This window comes from Lichenostomus cassidix, chromosome 4 (assembly GCF_008360975.1).
Source record: "Lichenostomus cassidix isolate B80296 chromosome 4, HeHo_3.0, whole genome shotgun sequence".
NCBI classification, from domain to species: domain Eukaryota; kingdom Metazoa; phylum Chordata; class Aves; order Passeriformes; family Meliphagidae; genus Lichenostomus; species Lichenostomus cassidix.
The window spans coordinates 28513527-28537653 of NC_139484.1; the positions used below are offsets into that span (position 1 = coordinate 28513527).

Below are 24127 nucleotides of genomic sequence, written 5' to 3' on the forward strand. Positions count from 1 at the left end.
GCCCGGGGCTCCGGCAGCGAACGGCGAGCGGAGCGGGGTCTGCCCGCCTCGTTCGCCCCGCTCCGGGTGCTGGCGGCCAGGCGGGGAGGGCAGCCCTGAGCTCGGGAGCAGGCGGGTTACGCGAGGGAGAAAGGAGAGCTGTGTGCTGGTGCAGGAGGACAACAGTAAATGCTGTGTAAACTTTGTGCCCCTGGGACTTATTCCACACCCTGGCAATTACTGTTTTAAGTGTGCCAATTTGTGTTTTGCTTACCGTTCTTAAAGCATGGAAACGCTTTGCTGTTGTGTGACAAGCAGGTGTTGCATGTGGTATTGTTTGCAAACTAGAGGCAATTCTTCCGGTATTTCTTACAGTACCTCTAACAGGTTGTTTTTAGCTGAGACTCCGTAATAGCCTTTCATCTGGCATGAAAGGCTTTGAGGGCGATCATTCTAAGCATCCAGCCCAGGATGTAGTTTCAGTGTCTAACATGTCCTTTTTATGCTTGGTGGAAACGGAGTTATCACTTTGCAGTCGGTGGCTCTGTTACCTAAGAGTTGATTCTCTAGGGAAGATAACAGAAGGGTTCTTTTTGCAGGGCTGGAGAAGGATGTTATTTGATCAGTGCAACTCCAAAACTTTCTGAATCGTGTGTATGTTTATGTGTGTATGTATGTATGTACACACACAGTCAAAGTTTCAGGAGTAAGAAACACAGAAGAGTTTTGGATTGAAAGCTGAGGCAGTATCTTGATCAGCTGCTTCTTTCTGTTTTGGTAGAAGTTGAAACCATAACGGGAGCCCGTGGTTTAGCTAATCTGGAGACAAGCTGAGCATTGAAGCATTTAGGGCCACATTGACCTACCACAGAGAGTGTGAAAGTCAGCAGCAGCCCTGTTCTCCAATCGTTGTCTTTATCTTTGTCTTTATTGTGTCTTGTAACTCTCAAGCATAATTAGAGTTGCAAGTGGAGCAGCCACGGAATTCAAGAGCATTAAGAGGAAACTGGTGTGATTGCAGCAGGAAGTGTTTCATACAGTTCTTTACAGTCTTTTTTTAAAAAGTGGTTGTTCTCTGTCTTGACAAGAATTAGTGGAAGTATTCTTCATTAGAAGTTGAAATTAAGAAAACATCCATAAAATGGTTATTTTTCCACCAACACTGGAATTGTGTGCAGTGTTACAAAAACTTATATTCATCTATGCAGTTAAGTATTGAGACAACAGTGAAAGTGTGTAATAAGCTTCATTTTAGACAGAAGATAGCTTGCTGTTGCCTTATTGTCAATTAATTTAAGAGAAAAGTAAGTGAAGGGGCCAGTGCATCCTGCTTAGAAAAGCAGATCTGATTCTTGAGACTCCCATGGTTCTTATTTCTGAGACAGTAAGTCATTTACCTAAGTGATGGAAGTATGTGAAGAATATGCTTCTTATTCAAAATTAATTTATTGTTGATGACATTTACTTCGTATTTCCATGAATAAGCAAATATGAATTTGCCTTTTTTATTAATAGTACATAAGCATGCTCTTATAACCACTAATTATAATTGGTTAAATGTCTCTGGCATCTCCATCCTAGGGAAAGCTTACTATATTGTTCATAAGTTCTTGCTTTGTTTTGCTTTTTACTTTGCCAGGTAAAGAAGTGATACATAAAACCCTAGTAGTTAAAAATCATGTGGTTTTATTTATGGTGAGCAAAGCTTAAAAATACTGAGGCTGTAATCCAATATGCATTTAAGGTAGCTTTGCCATGGGGGATGATTCTTAATCCATTCTGTGTCCTCTGTACTACTGTGGTGCAGTATTTTTGTGGATTTGCAGAACTGGTATAGTGGGGAAGAAGAAAACCCAGAGGGTCAGGAGCGATATGGATAGGGTTTCAGTTCTTGTCAGAACATGGATCAAGCATCTTTTTCCTGAGCAGAACCTCTTTGAGTTGTTCTCATTGCAGCTGATGGTAGCAAATGTCCTGGTACACCAGTCACCTAATGTGTTCTAAAGTTGTGGCTGCTTTAGTGAAGAAACCAACCAAGCCTTCGATAATACAGAATCCATGCTGTACTGGGAATTAACAGCCTCTTAAAAAGAACAGGCCTTTGTCTGGTACCTGCAAGAACTACAGAAATGCAAAAGTCTGTATGCATTTTTGTAATGGAACCTTAAATATAAATTACACATGTATGTGGATGCCATGATTACCATAATTTCACATGAGTGTCTTCATTTCTATGTCTTTGTGAAGGTGTGGAAAGTTTTCACCTTTGCATCCAGTATTTTATGTTTATGCCCCTATTTTTTTACTGTAGAAGCAGTAATCAGGAAATTCTGTAGCTAAATTAGAATGTGCAGTTGGACTTCTTATGAAAGCCACCTTTAACTACATTTTTTTCCCCTTCTCATGTTTTCAAGTTGATCAGGGTGATCCTGCAGAGCTGTGTTGAAAGTGTTGGCACTACTTGTAGGAAAAAATACTGTACAAAAAATTGGCCATGGAGGGGTGTTGTAACACAAATGGTGAATTCATTTGGATTTAAAAAAAACAATTACTTGCCTTTATGCAGTGTCTTCTACATGGATTTTTGAGATGGTTCTTGCCTCTAGATTAGGTTATTAAAAGTTCTTAAATCTATCAAAAATATTTTTGCCTATAACATTTAATAGTTTAAAACAGTGTTACCGTGGTACATAAGCTTGTATGTGATGTTCAAATGCAGCTCCAGGAACACTGATGTGGTAGAACTGAAGAACAGACTGTCTTAGTGAAGACTACACCACAGGATGAATTTAGCTTTTTGTTTAACTAGAAGAGCAAGGAAATCACACTTAGCTAATCATGTGATTTGGCTAATCACACTTTTTTTTATTTTCCTATTCTATAATGTAATTGTTTTAGCTACTCTGAAATAAGATGGTAAGGTGGTTATTTTCAACCACAAGCAAAGTTTGGACAAGATCCTGTGGGCAGACAGCACCTCTGCTGTACAGTCTTTCATGTTGAAAAGAAATTTGAAAAATTAAGAAAGCCTAAATAAGGATGTTAAACTTATTTCTTAATGACTTCAAAGGGAATTCTATATTGATCCTAGAAAAATCCAGCTTCATTCAGTGATAGCCCTGGATTAACTTTTTCTGGGGAAAATCTCTTACTTCACATGTTCGGTTTTCCAAAACAAGGTAGGTAATAGGTTATGCAGTATAATATTATCTAGATGATCTAGGTGTTTCAGTTTCTCAGCCTTTGTGTCCTTATTTTATTTCCCTTGCTATGTGAGCTGCTTACCTTATTAATTATTTGCTTTAAGTAGAATGTTTTATAGCTTAGGTATTTGCAATACAATATAAATACAAATAGTAATCTCTTTATAATTTTTCTTAATCTGGTATGCGTCTGAACATGTATGAAATGGTGCAAGACTTAGTGAACTGTAGTCATGTTTGATTATATGCAATACTGACAGATTGATTAATTTTTAATGATCACTTGTCTCCTCCTCTCAAACAGCTGAGTAAATCGTGGTGTCACCTGTAGTTACAAGCAATTTGAAATCAAATTTAGATACTTTTCTCACTTAAGCTAAAATTAGGTATGTAATTCATCCTTCATGATCACTGTATTCACAGAGTTGATTTTCTTGTGCATGTGCTCTGTGTTAACAACTTTCTTTGCCTTTGTAGCTGAGATCTTTTTGAGACTAAAATGAAAGGGATTCTGTTTCTAGTAAACACAACAGACTTAACAGCTTAGGTTTCAGTGGCTTAGCATCAATATAATCTTCCAATGTTTGGATAAATCTTATGTCTTGACAAAATGTTGATCTTTGCAATGGTAGGATAGAGTCAGTGTATTGTTGCAGGTGACAGTATATATCAGCTAAAGAACCTTGTTTGACTTCCAGGGTTTTATGTTGCAAGCTTACTTGTCTGCAGGGGAAAGTTCCTTTGGCAGTGAAAGCTTACACTAGACTGAATTCCTGATCTCTGTTCGATTTTTGGAGAGCTAAAGGCCTGATCACCATCAAAAGAAGGAGGTTTCGCTTTGCTTTAGCTGAACTTGTGAAAGATATGTTTTCTAAAAGCCTGCTTTGGTTTCTGTGAGGTGCAACATCCAGCTCCTTTCACTTCAATTAATGCATGCCAAACCTATTTGGTTTTCAGGTATGTCAGAACACAGCAGTGAATCCACAACACTTGATGAGTCTCATCCAGCTGCAGAAGAGGTCCAGTCTGGCTCTGAGGTGATGGGGTGATAGTTATGTCAGTGTAAAATCAACCAATCCTAACAAGTTTCAGACTCCCAAAAATTCTGCTATATGTAGCACAGTGCTGTTAGTATGGGGATATGAGTTCATGCACAGCATCTTGAATGGGTGGGGTTGGTTTTGAGACACCATTAAGAACAGTCCAATTAATTCATGCAAAGGATTACTTCAGCTAGTAGTCTATTGCTGTGCTGCAGTACTTGTTTTGTCAGTTGAATAGATTTAGGCATGGTAGAGTCTGAAATGTGTGAGTACTACAGGAAGAAAGGGTTGGTACTTAAAGGGCAGCAATCTCTGTGTAACCTCAGTACAACAAGGTAATCTATCTACTGCTGAAGAAGTGAATCTTTTTTTCCCTGTGAGCAAATTCAGCTTGCAGATTCTCTGGGGAGAAGTCTGACATTTTAAAATTATGAACACATTCCTAAGGTTCCCAATATTATTTAGCTAATCAGGTGTGTTTGGGATGCCCTTTCAGAAAGGTAGTCAATATTTTCGTGACTCTTCTAGAGTAAAAATGAAAAAAAGTAATGCTGACTTTACCACTATTAGAATTTCAGTGACAGTGAATTGTTTTTAAACTTTCAGTAAAAACAGAATACTGATTCCACAGCTATTTAGTGTATTTCCAAATCTGGTATTTGGAAACAGAGATGTACAAAAGAAATACTGATTTTTACTAAAGGATGGTTCTATTTTTTCAAAATAAAACATCCATCTGAAATGTGATGTTTTCCTGTAGTGCTTATGTCATTCATGCCTAATACATCAATACAAATTTAGGAACTTATTTAGATTTACTTTAGGTTGTTTATACATATGATAAATTTTCTTCTGAGGAATCAATTTCGTTGTAAGCTTAGTTTGAGTCAGCTGTAGGCTACACTTGCCAAAGGGACACTTGATTCAGCAATCATACTCCCTGTTTCAACAGAAGTGCTGTTGTGGTTTGGTGGTTTAGTTTTCTGTCCAATCAATAAGCTTACCATGATTGTGTGAAGTTACAGCGACTCACATCTAGAGGTAAAGAGAAATGGCTGTTGGATTTGGCAGTAGCCTACCATCAGAGTAAGTATTTGAGATACTGCACTGCTGAAATAGCTGATGCTGTGGGCAGTCCTTCATTCTCAGTAGCTTCTTACTGCATTACTACCTGCTGTGTTTCATAGGCACAATTGTTGGTGCTGTGCCTGCTTTCAAGAATTAATGTGAGTGGAAAAATTGCCCATCCTCTTTTTGAGCATAGGTCACTTTTAACCTGCAGTGTTTCCGGAGTCTTGTTTGCTGTACAAATACATTGTTCTGGCTCAGGAAGGAGGTGAAGGGATGGTGAAAGCTGCTGGGGGTAAGAGCTGAGGGGAAAGGGCGAGGACTTGGTCTTCACAGCAGTGCTAGCTTAAACTCTCGAATAAAATGGAGACAGTGGTTTCTTGTTACGTCTGAGTCAAATTAGCAGGTTATTCACTTCCCCTTTTCAGCTGCTCATTTCATGGCTTTGGTGCTTGTGTAGCCTCATTGCAAACTGATTCAGCTCACTGAAACAGGGAAATTAACCTGGTGAAAAGGTCTATTGCCAGGCTAGTGAGTTGTGTGTGGTGACTGCAGTCAGGTGAGTGTTTGGGAGGTGGGACACTGAGTGGCTCACAGTAGGCACTGGAAGAGTAGAGTGGTGAACTGTCCTCCTTTCAACAATGGGAAGTTGTTATAGTTCAAATATAGAATGGAACTGACATTAGCAAGTAATTTTTTGCTTTCTCTGAACTAGATATATAGGTCTGACTCAAGTAGGAATGCCTAAAAAATATATGAATTGCTTCTAGTTGTTCAGAGAAGCTGATGAGTTTTTGTTTTCTAATATGTGTATTTACTAGAGGTGTATGCATATGCAGAGCATGTATATTTCTGAATAAAGGCATAAAAATATATCAGTGTCAGTATTTGCAAAATTATTTGAGATCCTTGTTGAAAAGCACTTAAGTCAAGCATTTGTTTTGCCTTTAGAGATGCAGTTTTGTTTGTGATCCCTAGCAAAGTGCCCCTTGACAGTAGAGGACTTTCCCCTTGCACTGTGTTCTCTGGTAATTTGCAGAAAGAAGAACAAAACTAGCTGTGATGGCCTGTGCTAATGTTTCTGTATTGTGCATGTAGCTGTGACAGGACAAGCTTTTTGAAAAATACCTCACTTGACCTTGCCAAGTAGAAGTGTAGTTCCTAGCAATCTTAGAGCTTAAGCACATGTGAGATTTAGAGCAAGCTTAGGAAACTTGAGCTATTGGATAGATTTCCCAAATCAAAATATAATATGGTAGGTAACTAGAACATTTAATCTAGTGGTGTTGTATAGCAACTCTCTGTGAGGTGCATGGAGTTGGACTTGATTATCCTTATTGGGTCCCTTGCAACTTGAGATATTCTGTATTCTATGAAATGAAACAAATTACTGTTTTAAAAGTACTCTTAAAATAAGCATAGACCTTTTGGTGTGCTTCAGTAGAAGCACATTTGTTGGAGCCCACAGACACAAACTAGTTAGAAAAAGTCTTGAGAGGCCTCAAAACTAATTAAGGAAATCAGGCTCACTAATGTAAATGAAGTGGTGATGTGGGAAAGTGGAAGAACATTAGCAATGGGGTATGACAGAAGATGTTCCAATTAAGAATGATGCAAGTGATGCTCAGTGAGTACCAGTAAAATCTTTGTGTTATATTGATACTCTGTAAAGCTTCATGTGTAGCTGGAGAAGCTGATGGTACTTCAGCCTGATCTCAGCTGGGCCTCTTCCTGACCCTTGGGCTGAAAAGAGCTGGTTGAGTTTGATGATTTAAGAGCTTTAAAGGTAGAAGGGTACCTATTCTCAAGTACTTCTTGATGGTATACCTTGTCTTGCCAGTCTTGCATGGTGTGTAAGTGTACGGGCTGGTTTGAGGAATTGAGACAACTTTTATGTAAGTGAACAAACACTGCCTCAGTTGTGTGTTGATTTTTCTACTGTTTACACTTCAGGTGACTGATGAAGCTGTCTTGCAGAGTTGGGAGCAGCTTTTTGAAAGGGATGAAATTTTCAGTTCCTCCTAATTTTGAAGAGTGTTAACCTGCCATTCTCTCCTCAGTTGCTTGTAAATAATGTGCAGTTTTTCTGGGAGTTTCTCTACTAGCTATACCTTAGGTCGTACTTGAAAGCAGTGGTTTCACAGCTGCTGCTACTGTTCATGGTGTAGCTGCATTTGAAACTATGAATCCTGAATTCCATTGGTACTTTGGTGCTCCTGTGTTTCACTTTAGGTTTGCTGCTGTTGACTGCATGAGGATTGCATACCAACAGTTTAGTCAGAAGGTGGCACTATATTATGGTAAAATAAGAAGCAACTGAAACTATTTTAAAGGTTGGAATGATTGCTTTTCTTGTAACACATGATTAAACATATTGCTCTTCTCTAGTATTTATTGCTTATGAATAGCTAATTCAATTTTTTTTTAGCCAAGCTCATTATAGTTCAAGATACAGGAACTACTCTAAGGCTCAAGTGTGCATGTAAAACATTTGTCTGAGCCCATATCTCATATGGGCTTATGGTCTTACTCCCCCAGTTCCAATGGGTTAAATTTTAATTTTTCTTTTCTCTTAGATCTGGAAACTTTAAATTACTTCTGACTGAGCTGTGCTGGAGTATTATTGTGATTCGAGGATGTGATTAAATACACGTACACAGACTGAGTATATCAGAATATTTCCAGTTGGAGTTTGAAATAAAATCAACTGGAAACACATACGTCTAATATTTTCATATGGGTTACTCTTGGGAAATGTAAGACAAACGCTAACCTGTTTACTTTTACAGGAAAGTGCAATGGCTCAAGAATCTCCCAAAAATTCAGCGGCAGAAATTCCTGTGACTACCAATGGACAGCTGGAAGATTCTCATGAGCACAGCTTTAACAGGGTAAGGATTTTCTTTGCTGTCTGCCGTGGCACCATTACCAGAAATGCTGAAGTTACAGTGCAATGCACAGCAGACTTCACTTGACACCATTTTCTGGAGGTTTACTGAAAAAACTCCCTTGAAGCTCACAGATGATTGTCAAAGTTGACATGCCGTTGTGTGATTGCATATTGCAATGATTTTTTTGTGTAAAAGGCACGTTCGTGGTGAGCAGTGTGAGTTTTTCCCCCTCAGCTCGGGGCAGCGGAGCGGTCAGATTTGTTGTGCTCGGATGTCCAGCAGAGGGCGCTGTGGCACAGCGGGTGGGATTTGGGGTCAGGCTCCTGGTATTGGATTTTCTTTGGATCTAGGAAGGCTGGTTATGTGTCCTCGGTTATTTGATGGCTGCTGAGGCTTCGATTTTAAGGGAAGCTTTTAAGTTTTAACAGTTCCATACTGACTTGCAGTGCAGAATTATTCTTAAAATAAGTACCCAGCAGAATTTCAATACATTATCCTCTTTTTCTAAAATGCTAATTAGAGAGGAGGAACTTACATAAGTTTTAAAACAAATTACATAAATATCCTGAATGTTGGTGAAACAAGGATTTGCTGAACTCTGTCTTCTGGTTTTTGCTTTAATGGAGAAACTTCTTCAAAGCCAATAAATTGTTGAAGTTTACTCAGAAAACAAAGCACCGATTGCACATTGCAATAACTTTTTTTGGTGAAAGGTATATTAGTGATGAAATTTTTTTTCTGAATGTTAAATGGTGTAAAGTACTGAATACTCTGTAATGTGTAATCAAGTGTATAAGTTTCTAATTATTGATTCTGAGCTTTGAGAAGGCTGATTTTTCATCCAGCAATTTTATTAATAAGATAGAAAAATAAGCATTTGAATATATATATTAAAAGTATGGTTCTGAACATGTGTAATTATAAATATAAATACTACTTAAACATGTATAAATATGTATTTTAAAACAAGAAAAAACAAAATACATCCTGAAAACAAGATCTGAAAACCATTCAACTGTGTTTGCAGGTAGATGTGTAATGAGCATGGCTGTAAAAAAAGAAGAAAACTTCATGAGATGAAAATCCATCCATGTTAGAACATATTGAAAAATACTGCACTTTTTACTGGGCATTTTTTCTGCTTCTAATGTTTGGGCCATGGTTTTTTGGGGTTTTTTTTATGAGTAGCACTGCAATGAGGGAAGGCTTTTATATTTCTTAAGATTTGTCATTCAGCTAAGATCTACCAGTGACATAATGTAAAAATTAGCAGAGTGTTTAATGAAATTAGGTTAAAACTGCATTTCTGTGAAGATCTGCATATGTATGGTGGGATAACATTGGAAAATGCATCTTGAAGTGGTAATGAATTTGGGTTCACCTCAAAGTAGAGAAATAGACTTAGTAATCTTAAGCTTGATGACATTGCTGCTGCTGTGACTTGACTGCTGTCTAAGATGTCTTTTCCTTACACAGTGATTGCTTCTGCAGTGCAGTGCATTCAACACTTATGTACAGCAAATGGAACTTGCACTCTTGGTGACTGCATAAGAGCCTTTGCTCAGTCAAAATGTAAAGTTGGAATTTTTAGGTAGTTTCTGTCTATGGCTGTATTTAAAGTTGGAGTAGATTTTTCCTGTATGCTAATCATTTTTCTGGCTTGGAGTCAATTATATTTTGAAACTTCTACTTCCACAAAAGTGGGTCAAATATTCGGTCAAATTGCAGAAAAACCTGTACTCTATAAGCATATTTGAACTTGCTGTAATTATTTTCGCAGTGCCTATTCTGAGATCAATGAAGAAGTGCACTTCAGTTATTTTTTTGAACTGTCTTGGGCAGGTTCTCACCTGCATGTGTGACCTAAACTCAGAATATGTGATAATCAAGGCTTCTTATAAACAAAACAAAGAAAACAAACTTCTTGGAATGAACATCTAGGTCTGTTTACTAATCTGTTAGTCTCAAATTCTAATATTTAGCTTCTATTCATCTTGCTTCTTGTTTGTTATTTCTAATGCTTAATGCCACGCTTTCTCTTTTTTTCCTTGCCAGGTAATTTTTTGCTTTAACCTTAAGCTATATGCATTGCACCACAAAATTTTTGTGCCAAGTTTTTGGGGTCCTTTTTCCTACCAGCTTATGGAAATGAGAAGCCAAGTACTGACTTTTATGAGGTCACTTAAGAAAGGGGCAAGAAACCATGACCACTGTAATTTGTACTGTTACCACAGTGCTCAGTAAGAGTGTTGTGACCACAGTAGAGTTTAGAGCACTCAAACTCCTCCAATATGCTGATTTTGATTGCACCTTCTTGGGGAGCTGGGGAACAAGATCATTTTAATTTTCTGCTTCCTTATTTTTATGATTAGGGAAGTATTAGTCTAGATGCCGTATAATTCAGGTGTAAAGGATAAAATAGTACTTGTTCTGTAGTTTTTGGTCTTCTGCAGTTGATTTGACACAAAGACTTGGGACAGCCTTGATTGTATGTTTTTGAGTAAAGAGGTATTTGTACAAACTTTTCTTTAGAATTCTTTAATTACAAAAGTACACTTTCCTCTAGACTTGTGTTCTGTTTAGTACTTCCATCAGACCTCATCTGTAAGCTGCTCAGGCATGAAAATGCACATTTGTGTTTCACCAAATGCAGTATTAGTATGCATTCAAGCATGAGAAGTATTTCATTTTGCGAGGCAGTGCAGAGCAAATGTATTTACCTGGAAATAACAAGTAGGATTGCTGCTTCTTTGAAGAAAAATGCCATTAGTTTTGCAGAAGATCAGACAGCATAGATTGTCATAATGTCATTTCAGAAGGAAGTGTGTTAGTTCCATTCTTGTGGGAATGTGACATAGCACTAATTGATGCATTTTCTTGGTGTAACACATATTTAAAAGGTAACTTAAGTGTTTTCCTAACTGTAAAATCTCAGTCAGAAATCTGCTGTTGCATTCTAATTCTCTAATAAGACATGCCCGTGGAATTCAGACAAGTTTTTTCCTGCCCTTATGATGGATGGAAACCCTTTTACTGAAAAAAGCTGTAGCTTCAGTCGTCATTGGATCAAATATGTAACATTCTTTCAGTACAAAAAAGCTTGACATAGTGCTTTTTGACTCTCCAAGCTCTGCTGGATCTCACTTGAGCTTTGAGAAGTAGTTGTATAGAACCATTCACTAATGTTTGGTAATTCATCAAACAGAAGACTTCAGCATTTCCTAATCAAAAGTTTTTCTTTGTATAAGAAAGCCCAACATACCAAAAGGTCTGGCTGGTTTATATTATTCACTTGTTTTCTTTCACTTTCCCCTGACTTCTAGAGCCCAGTTTTCCTCCCATGCTATTGTAATTATATGATTAGCATAGTGTCGTGAGTCTTCAATTTATCTTACTAGAATTACGAAATAAGGTGTGGGATCTGATGAATCTGAGTGCATGTGTTCACTGTCTTGTTCTGTAATTTTATTGCCAGACTGCACAAATAGATAAGGTCAATTCACTTTTGTCTTTTGCCTTCTGAAAAAAAGTGCCAGCCTTGTCACGCACATTCTGCCTGTAACATCTGAGTTCATCTCTTAGGTTCTGCTGTGTTGATTGACGTTGTTAGATTTTTACTTTGGGTAATTATAGTTTAATTAATGTAGACTGATTTAAAATATATTTCTAGAACTGTGTCAGTTCTAGAAAACTGGTTTTAGGAGATAAAACAAAGTAGTCGAGTGTTCTTCATGCAGTCTGAAAAACCAAAAGTATGCATGTTAATGATGAGAGTAGAAGGGAAACTAATTTAAAACTGGATTGTAGTATGACATTATGTAAATCAAAATGGATGTAGTAGAAAGTGTCTTCTGAGTGAAGAATAGTGTATTGGAAAATAGAAGAAATGTGTTAGTCTGTTATTTGCTACTTCATCAAATACTAAAGCCTTCAGGTCTCCTCCCATTTATTTATGTTGAATTTATACTGATGTGAGGATCCAGTGGCTTAATTCGTGGAAAATAGGAGCTGAGTGATGTAATAGGAGTAAAGAGAAGAAGAAAATGCTGAATGTGTACAAGGAGCTCTACTTGCACGTGATTTTGATAAGAAGTTAAAGTTCAGAGCCCGTGTATCATACTGGGTAGATGTAATGTCTAGCTATGTAACCTTTTGTTCCATAAGACTTGTAATCACACTTTAAACTGTGAACTTTACAATCAGATATGTTGTAAATTTTTCCTGAAGGCAACTTGAGTAGTTTTTTAAAAATGTCATGCACTATTAAAAAATAAGCATATGGTTGGTCTGATATTAGTTGCTCCACTGTTGAATGAGCTACTGGTGTGAGGTTTTAAGAATACCTTAATTCAAGGTAGTAAAGGCAGATAAAACTATCTGTCAAGCCTCCTGTTGGTACTAAGCAGACATTAATGCTTAGTGAAACACTAATAATGGAGTAGTATAACTAAGAAACTAATACAGTGTTGTTTCCTTAGTTGCTCCTTAGTTAAGTAAGTTTCTATAAATGAAGTTTTGGCTAGGTTGGTTTCTGCTGTTGGAGAAACAATGGTCTTTCCCCTCTTCATTTTAAATTGTTATGGATAGCATGATTGGGAAGCATCATTTTGGAAACAGTCTTGTAATTCAGCCAACATTCCTTCATGAACATGCGTTCTGAGTGACTTCTTTGCTTGTCTACTGTCTCAACAGGATTGCTATGTCAAAAATTTGTACTGGTTCATCAGATAATACAGTTGTGTAAATAAGGCTAACGTGACTAAAATATGTTTAGTTTAATATAGTGATTTGAAGTAAATAAAATGGGATTTTAACAAATGGCTAAAGTGGATAAAGTGGCTTCAGTGTTCTGTGACATAAATTTGAACTGTCTTGACTACACCTAATTAAGCTAGTGCAGTTGTTCTGTGTAGCTATATTTCATGCTTTTGCTTCTTGGAGCCTTTAGCATGCTAGATGGCTGAGAATGAGGTAGGTAATAAACCTTTTAACTTGGGAATCTTCTGAGTTGTGTGTTTTTTATACCTCTAGGTCTGGGTCTCAGTCTCAGTGATCAATGTTAAAATACTTCTGCTAGATGATAATTGCATAAACATGGTTTCAGCCTCATACAAATGAAAATTATTAATCAAGCATTTTTCTATTTGTTTTTTGGTGATGGTGATCCCTTAATAGATTCATGGGCTTACAATGTATCAATAAATTTTGATCAATTCTAAAGACTTGAATTTACCTTTTACAAAGAAGGGGGTAAATCTTAAACTTTGCTGGAAGAGCAATACATTGTCAAAATATAATCATCATATTGTAGTAGGAGAATCTGTCCTCACTTCCTATGTTGTAACAGCAAACTTTCATTTAGTAGGATCAAAAAAGAAAGCTATTTATGTTGCCTTCTTAACACTCAAACATTAAGTACAGTCATACCTTCCCTTAAGTGTGAAGTTTTGTGCAGTATTTCTAAGTTGTCCCTCTTTGTAAGCTGTTGAAGGAATAAATTGTTTTGTCAGTATGATTACAGATTTTTTGCTGGCTTTTTTATTCATGTACACTTGTGTGAATTAAAAATTCACACAAGAATTTGTGTGAATTAAAAATTCACACAAGAATTTGTGTTAGCAAAATCAGTTGCAAGAATGACATGAAAAATTGTAGTTTACATGCAGCAGTGTGTCTCCCCTGAACCATAACTTGTATGTTTGTAAGCAATAAAAAGGTATTGTTTTGATAATCACTGACTTTTTGTCAAGTCTGGTCATGTATAAATCAACAAATGGTAAAGGTTTTTTTTTTACATTAATACACAAGAATATCGTTCTTCATAAAGATATACTTGAACTGCTTTATAGGTGTTTAAAAATAGGTTTGAATTGAACTTTGCCTTTCTTTAAATTGAACTTTTTGACAGTGGGAAAAAAGTAGACCTCTTTTAACAAAAATGTGATTGTATACGTATCTGTATGTATATATATTCATGTAAAAACTCTGATGTATAAATATACAATTGTAGATCTTAAAAGATTTCCTAATCCAAATATCAAGTTTTTATTTGAGAGATGGATGCATTGTAGTATTTTCAAATATTTAATTCTGTAGTTTGTTCAGCTTGTGTTTAGCTTCAAATTAGAATTACATTGAGTGTACGGAAGCAGTGCAGTTGCTTAGGTTTAGATACAAACTTTTGTCTTTACAAAGCAGATGTTCTGCATTTTAAGCTTAAATACACATGATTGCTTAGATTCCTATTGCGAACATGCTTAAGCAGGTTAGCTGTCTGCATTTGTTTGGCTACAGGTTTGGATATTTCTGAAAACTACACAACATGCCAATGTGCCTTCAGGAGCAAAATAATTCACGCCATGTCCTTTTTGTGAAATCAATGCATCTTTTCCGCAATCTGGTTATCCTTCTTCAAGTCTCTCTGCTTTTTCAGCTTTTAGTGACTTGTTACATTTGGAATTAAATGGACTCTATTAGCTAAACTAAGTTGAAGCAAAGGCTTTCCAGTACCACCAACTGCGAGTACTTAAATGGAAGCACCAGTGTTAAGTCAGTTGAGAAGACTGAAAACATTCTGTGTCCAATGTTCTGATATGCTTAATTTGTGAGATCAGGTTCTGCATGTGACTACTGTTTGTTTTTTGTGCTTTTTTTTTATTTTTTATAATGCTTCAGATACACAAATATGGCATGATCTGTTATCAAACAGCCTGTTCATGAAGTGAAAGTATGGCTGTAGGAATTGGTTACTCTGCAGTAACATGCTGGGCGTTTGATGTTAGCAAGTTTTCTGGAATTCATACGGAAAAATTAATTTGCTGGAATTAATACATTTGTAGTTCTTCCTTTTTTCTTCTTCCCAGTGGTTTGTCCTAAACTGAAGACATCTAAATCAATCTGGGGGGATGTGATCCAAACCTACTTCTTGACAATCTGAGCCTCTAGGCAATATCTGTATCATTCTTATGCACTGCCTTGCTTCTGGTTTGTGGATTGAGCGACTACAGTAATAGCTCAACATGGATTAGATTTTAAAGGTTGTCTTTTCTTTGTAATTAGAAGCATTGCATGGATCACGAACAGTTACTCCATGTGTCTGGACACTGACGTCTTAGAGCTATGTATAGCTCTTCTCTGCAGATTTCACTAGTCGTACTCTACTGTTTTCTACTTTTTTACCTTTGTATGGAAGCAGAGGGGATGCAAAATAGTACCTGACTCCAGATGCTGACAGTTTCCTTATTTTTTGATGCTTTATTTTTGTAATGGTATTTTACCTTTTTGCTTTCACAGTCATAGTACTTTTTCACTCACTTTTTACTTGTATAAATTAATGGTTTTTAATTGGTTTAAAACCTGAACTTTTTAAAAAGCACTAAGTCTAATTCTGTAACAGCAGGGGCTTAAATTTCATTTAGATGGCTAGAAATATAGTCCAGGCAACCTGTGCAGAGCTTTCTGTAGAAGTGGGTAAGATAGCAAAAACGGGCAGTAGGATGGTATGTGGCCTGTGGTGTGTGGATTCTTAGGCCTGTGTTGGGTTTCACTGAAGACTTTGGTTACTTGAGAGTTGACTGTAGTAATCAGTCTAGCTCTCGAGTCAAACAAGGTGATGTCAGGCAATTTTACATGAAAGAGTTTCAAAAGCAAACAAAAGTAAGTGGCAACTTTGTGTTCTGAGCACTTATGATGTAGAATGGGTGCTCAAAAGGAAGCTGTTGAAGTGATGCCTTTCTGCATGTCTCCCATGTCAAATATTAAAAAGATTTCATGTGCTATTTGTAAAGAGCAAGGATACGATGAATTTTACTTTCTTAGTAATTTTTTTTAATCTTCAACATTAATATAGTTGCTTCCATATTTTTGGTATGTAAGGTGTTTTCTGCTCAATAATCTCATATAATTCTGCACCCTTGTCAGTTTTTAACTGGAAACTTTATTAAACTGATATGGTTGCTTGGACCAGCTTCAGACCACATAACATGATGTTTCTGGTCACATTTTTGGTAACTGCTTCTCTAAGAAATGGCATTCTACTTGGTCATCAATATAACAAAAAAATCTAGAATAAATACTCAGGCCATAGTTACAGTGTTTCTCATTCATTTATGTTTTATTTGTGCATGGCAATAGAAGACTGTGACACCTGCAAGACTTTGCAGGCTAAGGGTAGAATTGCTTGTCTGAGAGCTGCTGAACTGCGTTACAATACTTTTGAGTCACTTCAATACTTTTTTTTTTTTAATAATTTTTTCAATATTTTTTTTAATCATTTTTATTCATACATTTTCCAGGACTTGAAATGTTCATTACCAGTTGGACTTGGACTTTCTGAAACCAAAATAACATGTCATGGCTTTGACAGTGCCAAAGAGGGAGTTGCTGAGGCAGGATCGTTTCCAAGTAAAGGTAAATGCTTTTTTTGTATTTCTCAATTTAAACTCTTCAGGCATATTTTTACATGGTCAGAAATACAATGTTCTATATTTGCTTTGAACAGTTTGGTGTAAGTGTACACATTGAGATTTGCATTAGTGACAACTGGTTTATCTTCTCTGGTAGCTGGGTTGTTAAAATAGAGAATATATGCTACACTTGTAGTATCTGTCAGGGGACTAGAGGAAACTACTTAGTGTTAAGTTGGTCTGCATTTACAGGAAGGGAAGGTCTCGAGCACCTTGAACTAGTGTCAGGCTGAAGAATTTTACTATTACATCGTGTTGAAGTTTTCTTTAAATTTTGTAGCTTATTGTTCTGATTTGAAACGTAACTGGAGAGTTATTTATTTCTTGATACACACTTCACTTACCTAGAGTACATTAAAAGTTGGGATTCTTCTTGTCATATTAATGTATGCCTTGGAGAATCTAAGGGATTAAACAATGAGAAATGCAAAGTGATAAGCCAATAATGTCACGATTTCCTTTCCAAAAGCAATAGAATACCATGATATTGTATGGGCAAATGATATTTAATGAATTACGTACCTTTGACCATTTCTGAATTTGAAAGATTTGAAATTATCTCAAATGTGCAGCTGTGAAAATAAGTCTCTTTGTAGTCATAAGTTTAATTTACATTTTGCTTCATTTCCTGTTTAGTAAAATTCTTTGCTTAGGAAAACGGTTGATTTGCATACTGCACTTTACATATATTACAAAGAGACTGCTGTGTTACTTTACGTCTTTGAAATTAGCAAAATATGTAGCTAAAAACTGGACAGATAGCAAACTGCTCACCATTCCTGCTTCTTTGTGTTCTATTAGCAGGATAACTGTTGCAGCTGTTAAGTGTTTTAGCCTGTAAGGGAAAAGTGCATTAAGATGTTTCAAGTTACACTAATATGTTAGAAATGCAAATGTTCTGTGGAAATTTCTGTACACAAATTATGAGCTTTGAACACTTCAGATATCACAGTTTTTCTTCAAGGATATTTTCTTCTGATTTTTCCAGATACTCTAACAAAATCAGAGAGAGACAGGTGGTAAAAGCCAGGGCTTCCTATGAAACCCTGGACAAAAGTTGAATGATTGCCCTATTTCTAAATATTCTGTCTTCTGTTTGAGTGCCCTTATTAGGGCTTCATTTCTGAATGCAAAGTAGACAGTACTGGAGGGGAAAGGCTTTTAGGATTTGGGGGATGTTGAATGATGAAGCATGCATAAGGCTGTGTTAATACTCTGTCAAATGATAAGGATTTTTTTTACTGCTTGTCTTGGCTCGCTTGCTGAAATGATTCAGGCAAGATCTTGCAGTCAGACTTTTGTGCTTGGATGAATCCATTTGCAGCTCTTATGCAATGTATCGCTACAGAAGGACACAGCAAGCGAGCTGTCTTTGTCTCATCTTTTCTGTGCAGTTGGATCCCAATCATTGGTTTTATTTACCCCATGTTAGAAGTGCTCTGTGGAATGTTTTAAAGCTGATTGTTGATCCAATTACTTTGAGTGATTTTTTTGGTGTTACTGATAACTAAATTTTATTGAAATTTCAAAGTATAGGTTTGATTTTCTTTCCCCTCAGCATACTGTTAGCTCTGAAGTACATTGGAATTTCTCATCAAAAGCAGTAAACATCCTCAATATGGTGGTCACTCATCATTGCAGAGGAAAAGCTAACTTACTTGTTTTTTAAATTCTGAAAACTTCATAAGGATGCCACTTCAGATTTATCTGTTACGAAAGAGTGGCAAAGCTCTGAAAAGCGTAATACACATAATCCTAAAACAGCTTAGAGAACACACACAGTGCAGGTCATTTAAAGTTGGTTGCTTTTTGTTTTGGTTTGGGGTTTTTTTTGTTTGTTTTTTTAAGAGAAAAAGCAAGTGCTGTAAAATCTTTCTTTTGGGAATGAGTTTACACACTTTCAAAGCCAGTGGCTGGTATTACCTTCAGGATAACTTATTGCTGCATGTTTATAGAGACTTAAGAGCCGATGTTAGTAAAGTGAATCTGAAATTGGCAGAGATTTTGGAGCTTACTTCACTTCTTCATGCTTTAAGTACTGTTCAGTGACATTACAGAGTGAATTCTACCTAAACCTGAAAAAGGATGTTTGAGCTGTGGAAGCTGTATATAACAATGGCTTATTTTGTTTATGGTCAGTACTTTATTGATGAGCCCTTCAGTTGTATTTTGATTGCTCTTACAGAAAAAAAATTAGCATCATGACCTAGAGAAAAAGATTAAATCATGGAAACTTGGAATAGTTCACATGGAGAGATGCACCTCTTAAAAAGCATTTCCATCAGAAATCCCAGCAACTTTTCTGTGAATACTTCTATAGTTGCTGAAGCAAATGTTTCTTTGTTTTGCACGTGTCTGAGTAAGACTGCACATTGACTTCTAAGGGCAGATGATGGATTTTCATGGTTAAATGTCCCCTTTTCAGGTTCCTCACCATCACCCAAATCATCTGTTATATCTCCTAGCAGTGCAGCCGCTAGCAGACTGGCTGGACAAGGTTGTGATTTAATTATTCCCACAGGTATCAAAGCACTGAATGGATAATGCCCTTGTCTCTGCTGACACTGTACTAACCCCTCCACATCTCTAATTATTTGATTTACTATTAGTTGGAAATTGAATTTTGGGGGCATTTTGGTGGCTCTCACTTCTGTCTTCAGCAGTTTACAAAGTAACCTTTGCTTTCCTCTCTCTAAGCTGCTTTAACTCTATCAAATTAAAACTATAACTAATATTAATAATAACACAGTAGATAAAACAGGATTGACCAAAATATTTTATTTAAAGCTGAAACTTTAAGCCTTTTTTGCTGAAATGATCACATATTCCAATAGACTATGGAGGCAGCCATTAGGAATTCACAACACCCAAACTCAGCTTTGCCACTTGACTCACTGTGTGCCTATGGGCAAATTACTTAACATCTTAGTCTATTTCCTCATGCATAAAAAGAGAAAACTTAACTCAGTTACCTCATAAGGATGTTGAGAGGGTTAATTACTTAATGTTTGCACAGCATGTTGAAGATGTAAAGAAGAACACAGTAGAACTTGATGCTAAAGGAGTATCTTGAGGCATCTGTGTAGGCTTTTTCCCAAATTCCTGCTTACATAAATAACTTGACAAGACTAAGGTGACTGTAAGTAGAAGTAGGGATCAGGGGTAAGAATAGTCAAAATTAATATGTACATGAATAAATAAAAATATTGTTTAAAAAGTGACGATACTTAGCAGTTTTTAATATTAGGACACTAGGAATTTTGCAAAATTGAAAAACATGGAATCCACATGATATTCCATACTAGCTTGAAAATGCTGAGTAATGGCAATTTATGTGTGGTGATTGGCCCTAGGTATTTTAATTCGTTGCCTTAAATCTCTTCTTGCTGGTTTTATACTCATGGTTTGTAGAATTAATTATTCCTAATACAATGAGCTAAGAAAACCGAAATAAATAACTTAAATATTGGCTGAACACATCTTCTGGAAATAATGATTTCTATTGGAAAAGATTAAAACACTCTGTACTTTGTGACAACAGTATTCCAATAATGGTTGTTTAATGGGCATCAGGTTGTAAACAGACATCTAGATTGACTAAATACAAAGAAGTGTTCAACTACTGGAGTTTTTAAACATAGATTTAGTAATAAACATGTCTCAAAAGCTGTTTTAATCATTCAGTATGCTTAATTCAGCCTATTACTACATGAAATAGTGAGATATATGTACCTTTTATGTCAGTTTTAAAGTCTTTCTTTCTGGAACTGATTTTGGAAAATCTGCTTTTTCATCTGAAGTTCACACTGTCACCTTGCTCTGCTTTTGTATGTGCAATTGCATAAATCTGGCATACTTGCTATTAATCTCTTAAAACACTCTAACAAACAAAAAGCCCAGACCCAAGGCCTTGATGATTTGCTCTGTGTCTGATACAGGGGGCAGAGCTCAGCAGAAGAGTGGGCCTGTTGTGTTAGCAGATGAAGTAAAGAACCCAGCAATGGAGAAACTGGAATTGGTGAGAAAGTGGAGCCTAAACACTTACAAGGTATGCACCCATATATTTGTGTGTGTGTATGTATGTATTCTATATGTGAGTTTGCTACTAGATAGGACTAGAGCTGTATGAAAGTAAGCTGTTGTTGCAGTGAGTATAAGCAAGAATGTATAGGAAAGGCTTAGTTTCCTTTCCAAGATTCTTTGTTAGCCTTTTTAAATCCCTGGTGTTATGTGAAAAATCTTTAATAGGTATTACTGATTTAGCAAGGCAAGGAATGTTCCATTTCTAATGTTCCCTTCATCATTCAGAATGTACAGATTTCAGCACTAAAGCTTGGAATTAAATATTTTTGCTATTTTTGAGTTGATTGCTGATGCAATAAGATTTTAGTTGACATGAAAATTCAGGGCCATCTAAAAGTTCAAAACTTGTTAATTGCTATTCTGATGTTTTTGTTCTGTCTTGGCTGATTGTTCTTTGTTAGTGTAATTGTTGCTTCAGTTTGTGTGTGTTTTATATGCTTTTACTTTGTGATCCGTTGAAATTTGATGAAATTTAAAAAATAGCATAAGAATAATGTAAAGGTGCTTAAAGCACACCAGTTTGCTAGAAGTGACTATCACTGAAAAGCTATAAGGTAAGGAAGAATTGTTCGGGAATGCATTCCTGTCAAAAGTTTTAAACAAAGATGAGTTTTGAAAAATTGTGTTTTGTTATGCTTGCAACTTAAATGACAGAGTTGTGGATAGGTGCATCCGTGGGTCTACATCAAACCATGAAGAAATAAAGAATCTGTGAAAAAGAAAGTCTGAATCCTTCCAGTGTTCTTTAGGGCCAGATAAGGACATCCTCTTCAGTGAGGGTGGGAAGCAGGGGTGGAGATATTCTTCTCCCTAGTAAATGCTTATGCTGTCTTTCTGTTAGAATCAGAAGTTTCTTTCTTTTTTTTTTTTATGCCTAAGGAAATGTCAGTTATGATTTTTCTGGAATTCCATATTGATTTCTTGAATGTTGTTTTTTTTGAGGAATAAGATTTTTCAGAGAACCCACGAATTCATTTTGAGTTGATGGAGTATTATGCAAATGTACCTGAAGATGCCACATACTTGAGTAGTAGGCTATGTACAAAAAGCATATTTAATATGGTTAAGGACATTATTTCAATTTGTGGATGTGTTGGCTTGCTTTGGTTCCAATCAGGAAGATCATGGGAAGAAGTGTTTTCCTTATCTCATAATAGCTGACTGTTCATAGGTTAGAAGATGCAGAAATGAAGGGCAGGAGTCAATGGTCAGCACTTGAATCCCTCTGAACTTAAAATCCCTGGTATCAATATCCCAGACATTTATCTACAAGCAGAGTTAGTGGTGCAATTTGCTGTTAGGAAGTCCTTTAGGAATCTAACATGAGTAGTTCCTATGCCATAGAGTCTGTGTCAGGGGTTGTGAAATCTAAATTATTGGATATGCTCTGAAGTCATTTCCATCATTAAATCCCTTTGAAACTACCATCCCCCTTCATATTTTCCAGTCATATGCTCCCTAGTAATCAGGAGTTAGTGTGAAAAGAAATTGCCCTTATTTTCATAGTCTAGTGACAAGATCTTTTTCTGTTCTTTCTTCTGCCCATGCCTTGCCCTTTGGATGAGAAAAAGGTTTTCAGTCTAGCAAGAAAAAAAAAAGGCACAGAAAAGTCATGACTCCTCTTGATTTTCAGCAATTCTAACAAGCTTTTTTTTTTTTTTTTAATACAACTTCTTGAACTTTGAGGGGGAAAATAAAGGAAAATCTGTTTTACAAACCTCTCTAACACTGGGCTACTAGTAGAACATTTATTTCTGAGACATGGTCAGTAATGGCTCTGTTCATCTTTAACATACACAATTTAAAGTATATTTTTCTTAAATGTATTTTGGTAACTTTTTTTTATCTGAGTTTTTTTCCTTAAGCTTTGCATTGGATGACTTTTTTTAGAGTAGCGTGGTCTTTTTCCTGACAATTTTTGTTATAGATACTCTCAGAACAAAGCATGATGGAATTAATGTGTGGAATTTTCTTTGTTTGCTAGTGAGAGTATAGAAAAACTTGTGTGCTTGTACTAGTCCACTTAGAACTGGAGTAAATCAAAATAGATTCGGGCATCTTCTTTATCTCTTGCTACATCTGAGTTGGACAAAGTATGCAATGTAAGCCTTTCCAGTTACTGGTTTTTGCTCACTTGTCACTGCTGGGCTTTTTTAGGTCTTTTGCTGTAACTTCTGAAGCAAATACCCCTTGGCTGAAAATAATTCCTCCATTTGTAATTTAGTCTTGCCTTCAAAATTTTTGCTTTTCATTATTCAGATTTTTCTCTTGCATTTCCGTGGGGGTTTGTGTGTGTGTGCGTCAGCTCTTTTGGAAAATAGCCAGAATTTGGCCATCACTTCCACAGTTCCTAATGAAAGGCTTATTTATGCTCTGAGCACACTCATTGCTAAGCTGTATTTTGCAATTTCTGTGGGAGACTTTGGTAGTAAAGTTGTATTCCATGTTATGATTTGTTACGCTCTCCCAAATTTCTGATGCTTGACAGACAAATGTCCCCTAGATTAGCTGTGCTTTTTCTTGTGAATTAGTTGAATCTAATGAAGTAGCCCAAATAGGCTGTACCTTCTGACCTAAACCTTATGAGTCATGACCAACTTGTTCTCCTTGATCACTCTTGAGTCTTTCCTGTGTTCATCTACTATATTTAGAAAGGACATGATAGTTCTAGCAGGTTGAATGTGCATCTCCTTTGGACACGAGTAAAGACTGAACCAAACTACAGTCCTTGAATTAGGAAACCCTGGGGAATCCAGTGCTTTAGTGTATTAGGGGAGTATGTTACAAGATAAACTTGGGCATAATTTCACAAAAGAAATTAAAATAGCAGCTTTGTGCTTAGGTTAAGTCTTTTCAGAGTAGTTGTGGCCTTGACTGCTAACTTAATTTCCTTGTAACTTTTTTTTCTAGCAGTATTTTTTCATATGTCTAAGTTGGTTATCCCTTCACCTCTTGGGACCACAGATTAACTTCAAGTAATGCTTGCTTACTATAGCAGTAAATAATTCTGCTTTCCAAAGAGAAATTGTATGGCTTTGCTACACATCTGCTTTGCAAATGGCTTCTCCTATGTCTCAGTCAAGGGAAACCCCAATGTACATCATGGGAGGCTCACTGCCAAGCTGGGCTCAAATCTCTGGCAGATAAGGTGTCACAGATAAGTGGAATGTGGTAGCAGCCTGCTCTGTCACAGCCATAGGCTGGGTGAAAGTCTCGACAGCCTTGTAAGAGCACATTTCCTGCTTAGTGTGTTAATGAACTGCAAATCTGCTAAGAATTTGACTTACGACAGAATAGAAATAGTCTTTCTGAGCCAATCATCTCCATTTTATAGCTGTGTAAATAATAAGTACATTTTAATACTTTTGCGTATTTCTCAGTAGGAGTTCCCATTG

At 36.4% G+C, this 24127-nt stretch overlaps 1 protein-coding gene across 6 annotated transcripts in view; it reads left to right on the forward strand.

Annotated features, from left to right (window-relative positions):
• ARFIP1 (ARF interacting protein 1) overlaps positions 1 to 24127 on the forward strand; it is a 40126-nt gene that overhangs the window by 273 nt on the left and 15726 nt on the right. The window contains exons 2-6 of one of the 6 annotated variants that reach the window (XM_085058515.1): positions 4140 to 4219; positions 8083 to 8184; positions 16479 to 16593; positions 19075 to 19170; positions 20588 to 20697. In XM_085058515.1, the coding sequence (XP_084914641.1) occupies positions 4142 to 4219; positions 8083 to 8184; positions 16479 to 16593; positions 19075 to 19170; positions 20588 to 20697 (501 nt within the window). In that variant the 5' untranslated portion in view covers positions 4140 to 4141. Of the gene's footprint in view, positions 1 to 4096; positions 4239 to 8082; positions 8185 to 16478; positions 16594 to 19074; positions 19171 to 20587; positions 20698 to 24127 lie in introns of those variants that run through there. The other 5 variants (XM_085058516.1, XM_085058514.1, XM_085058518.1 and 2 more) reach the window with 5 other exon arrangements.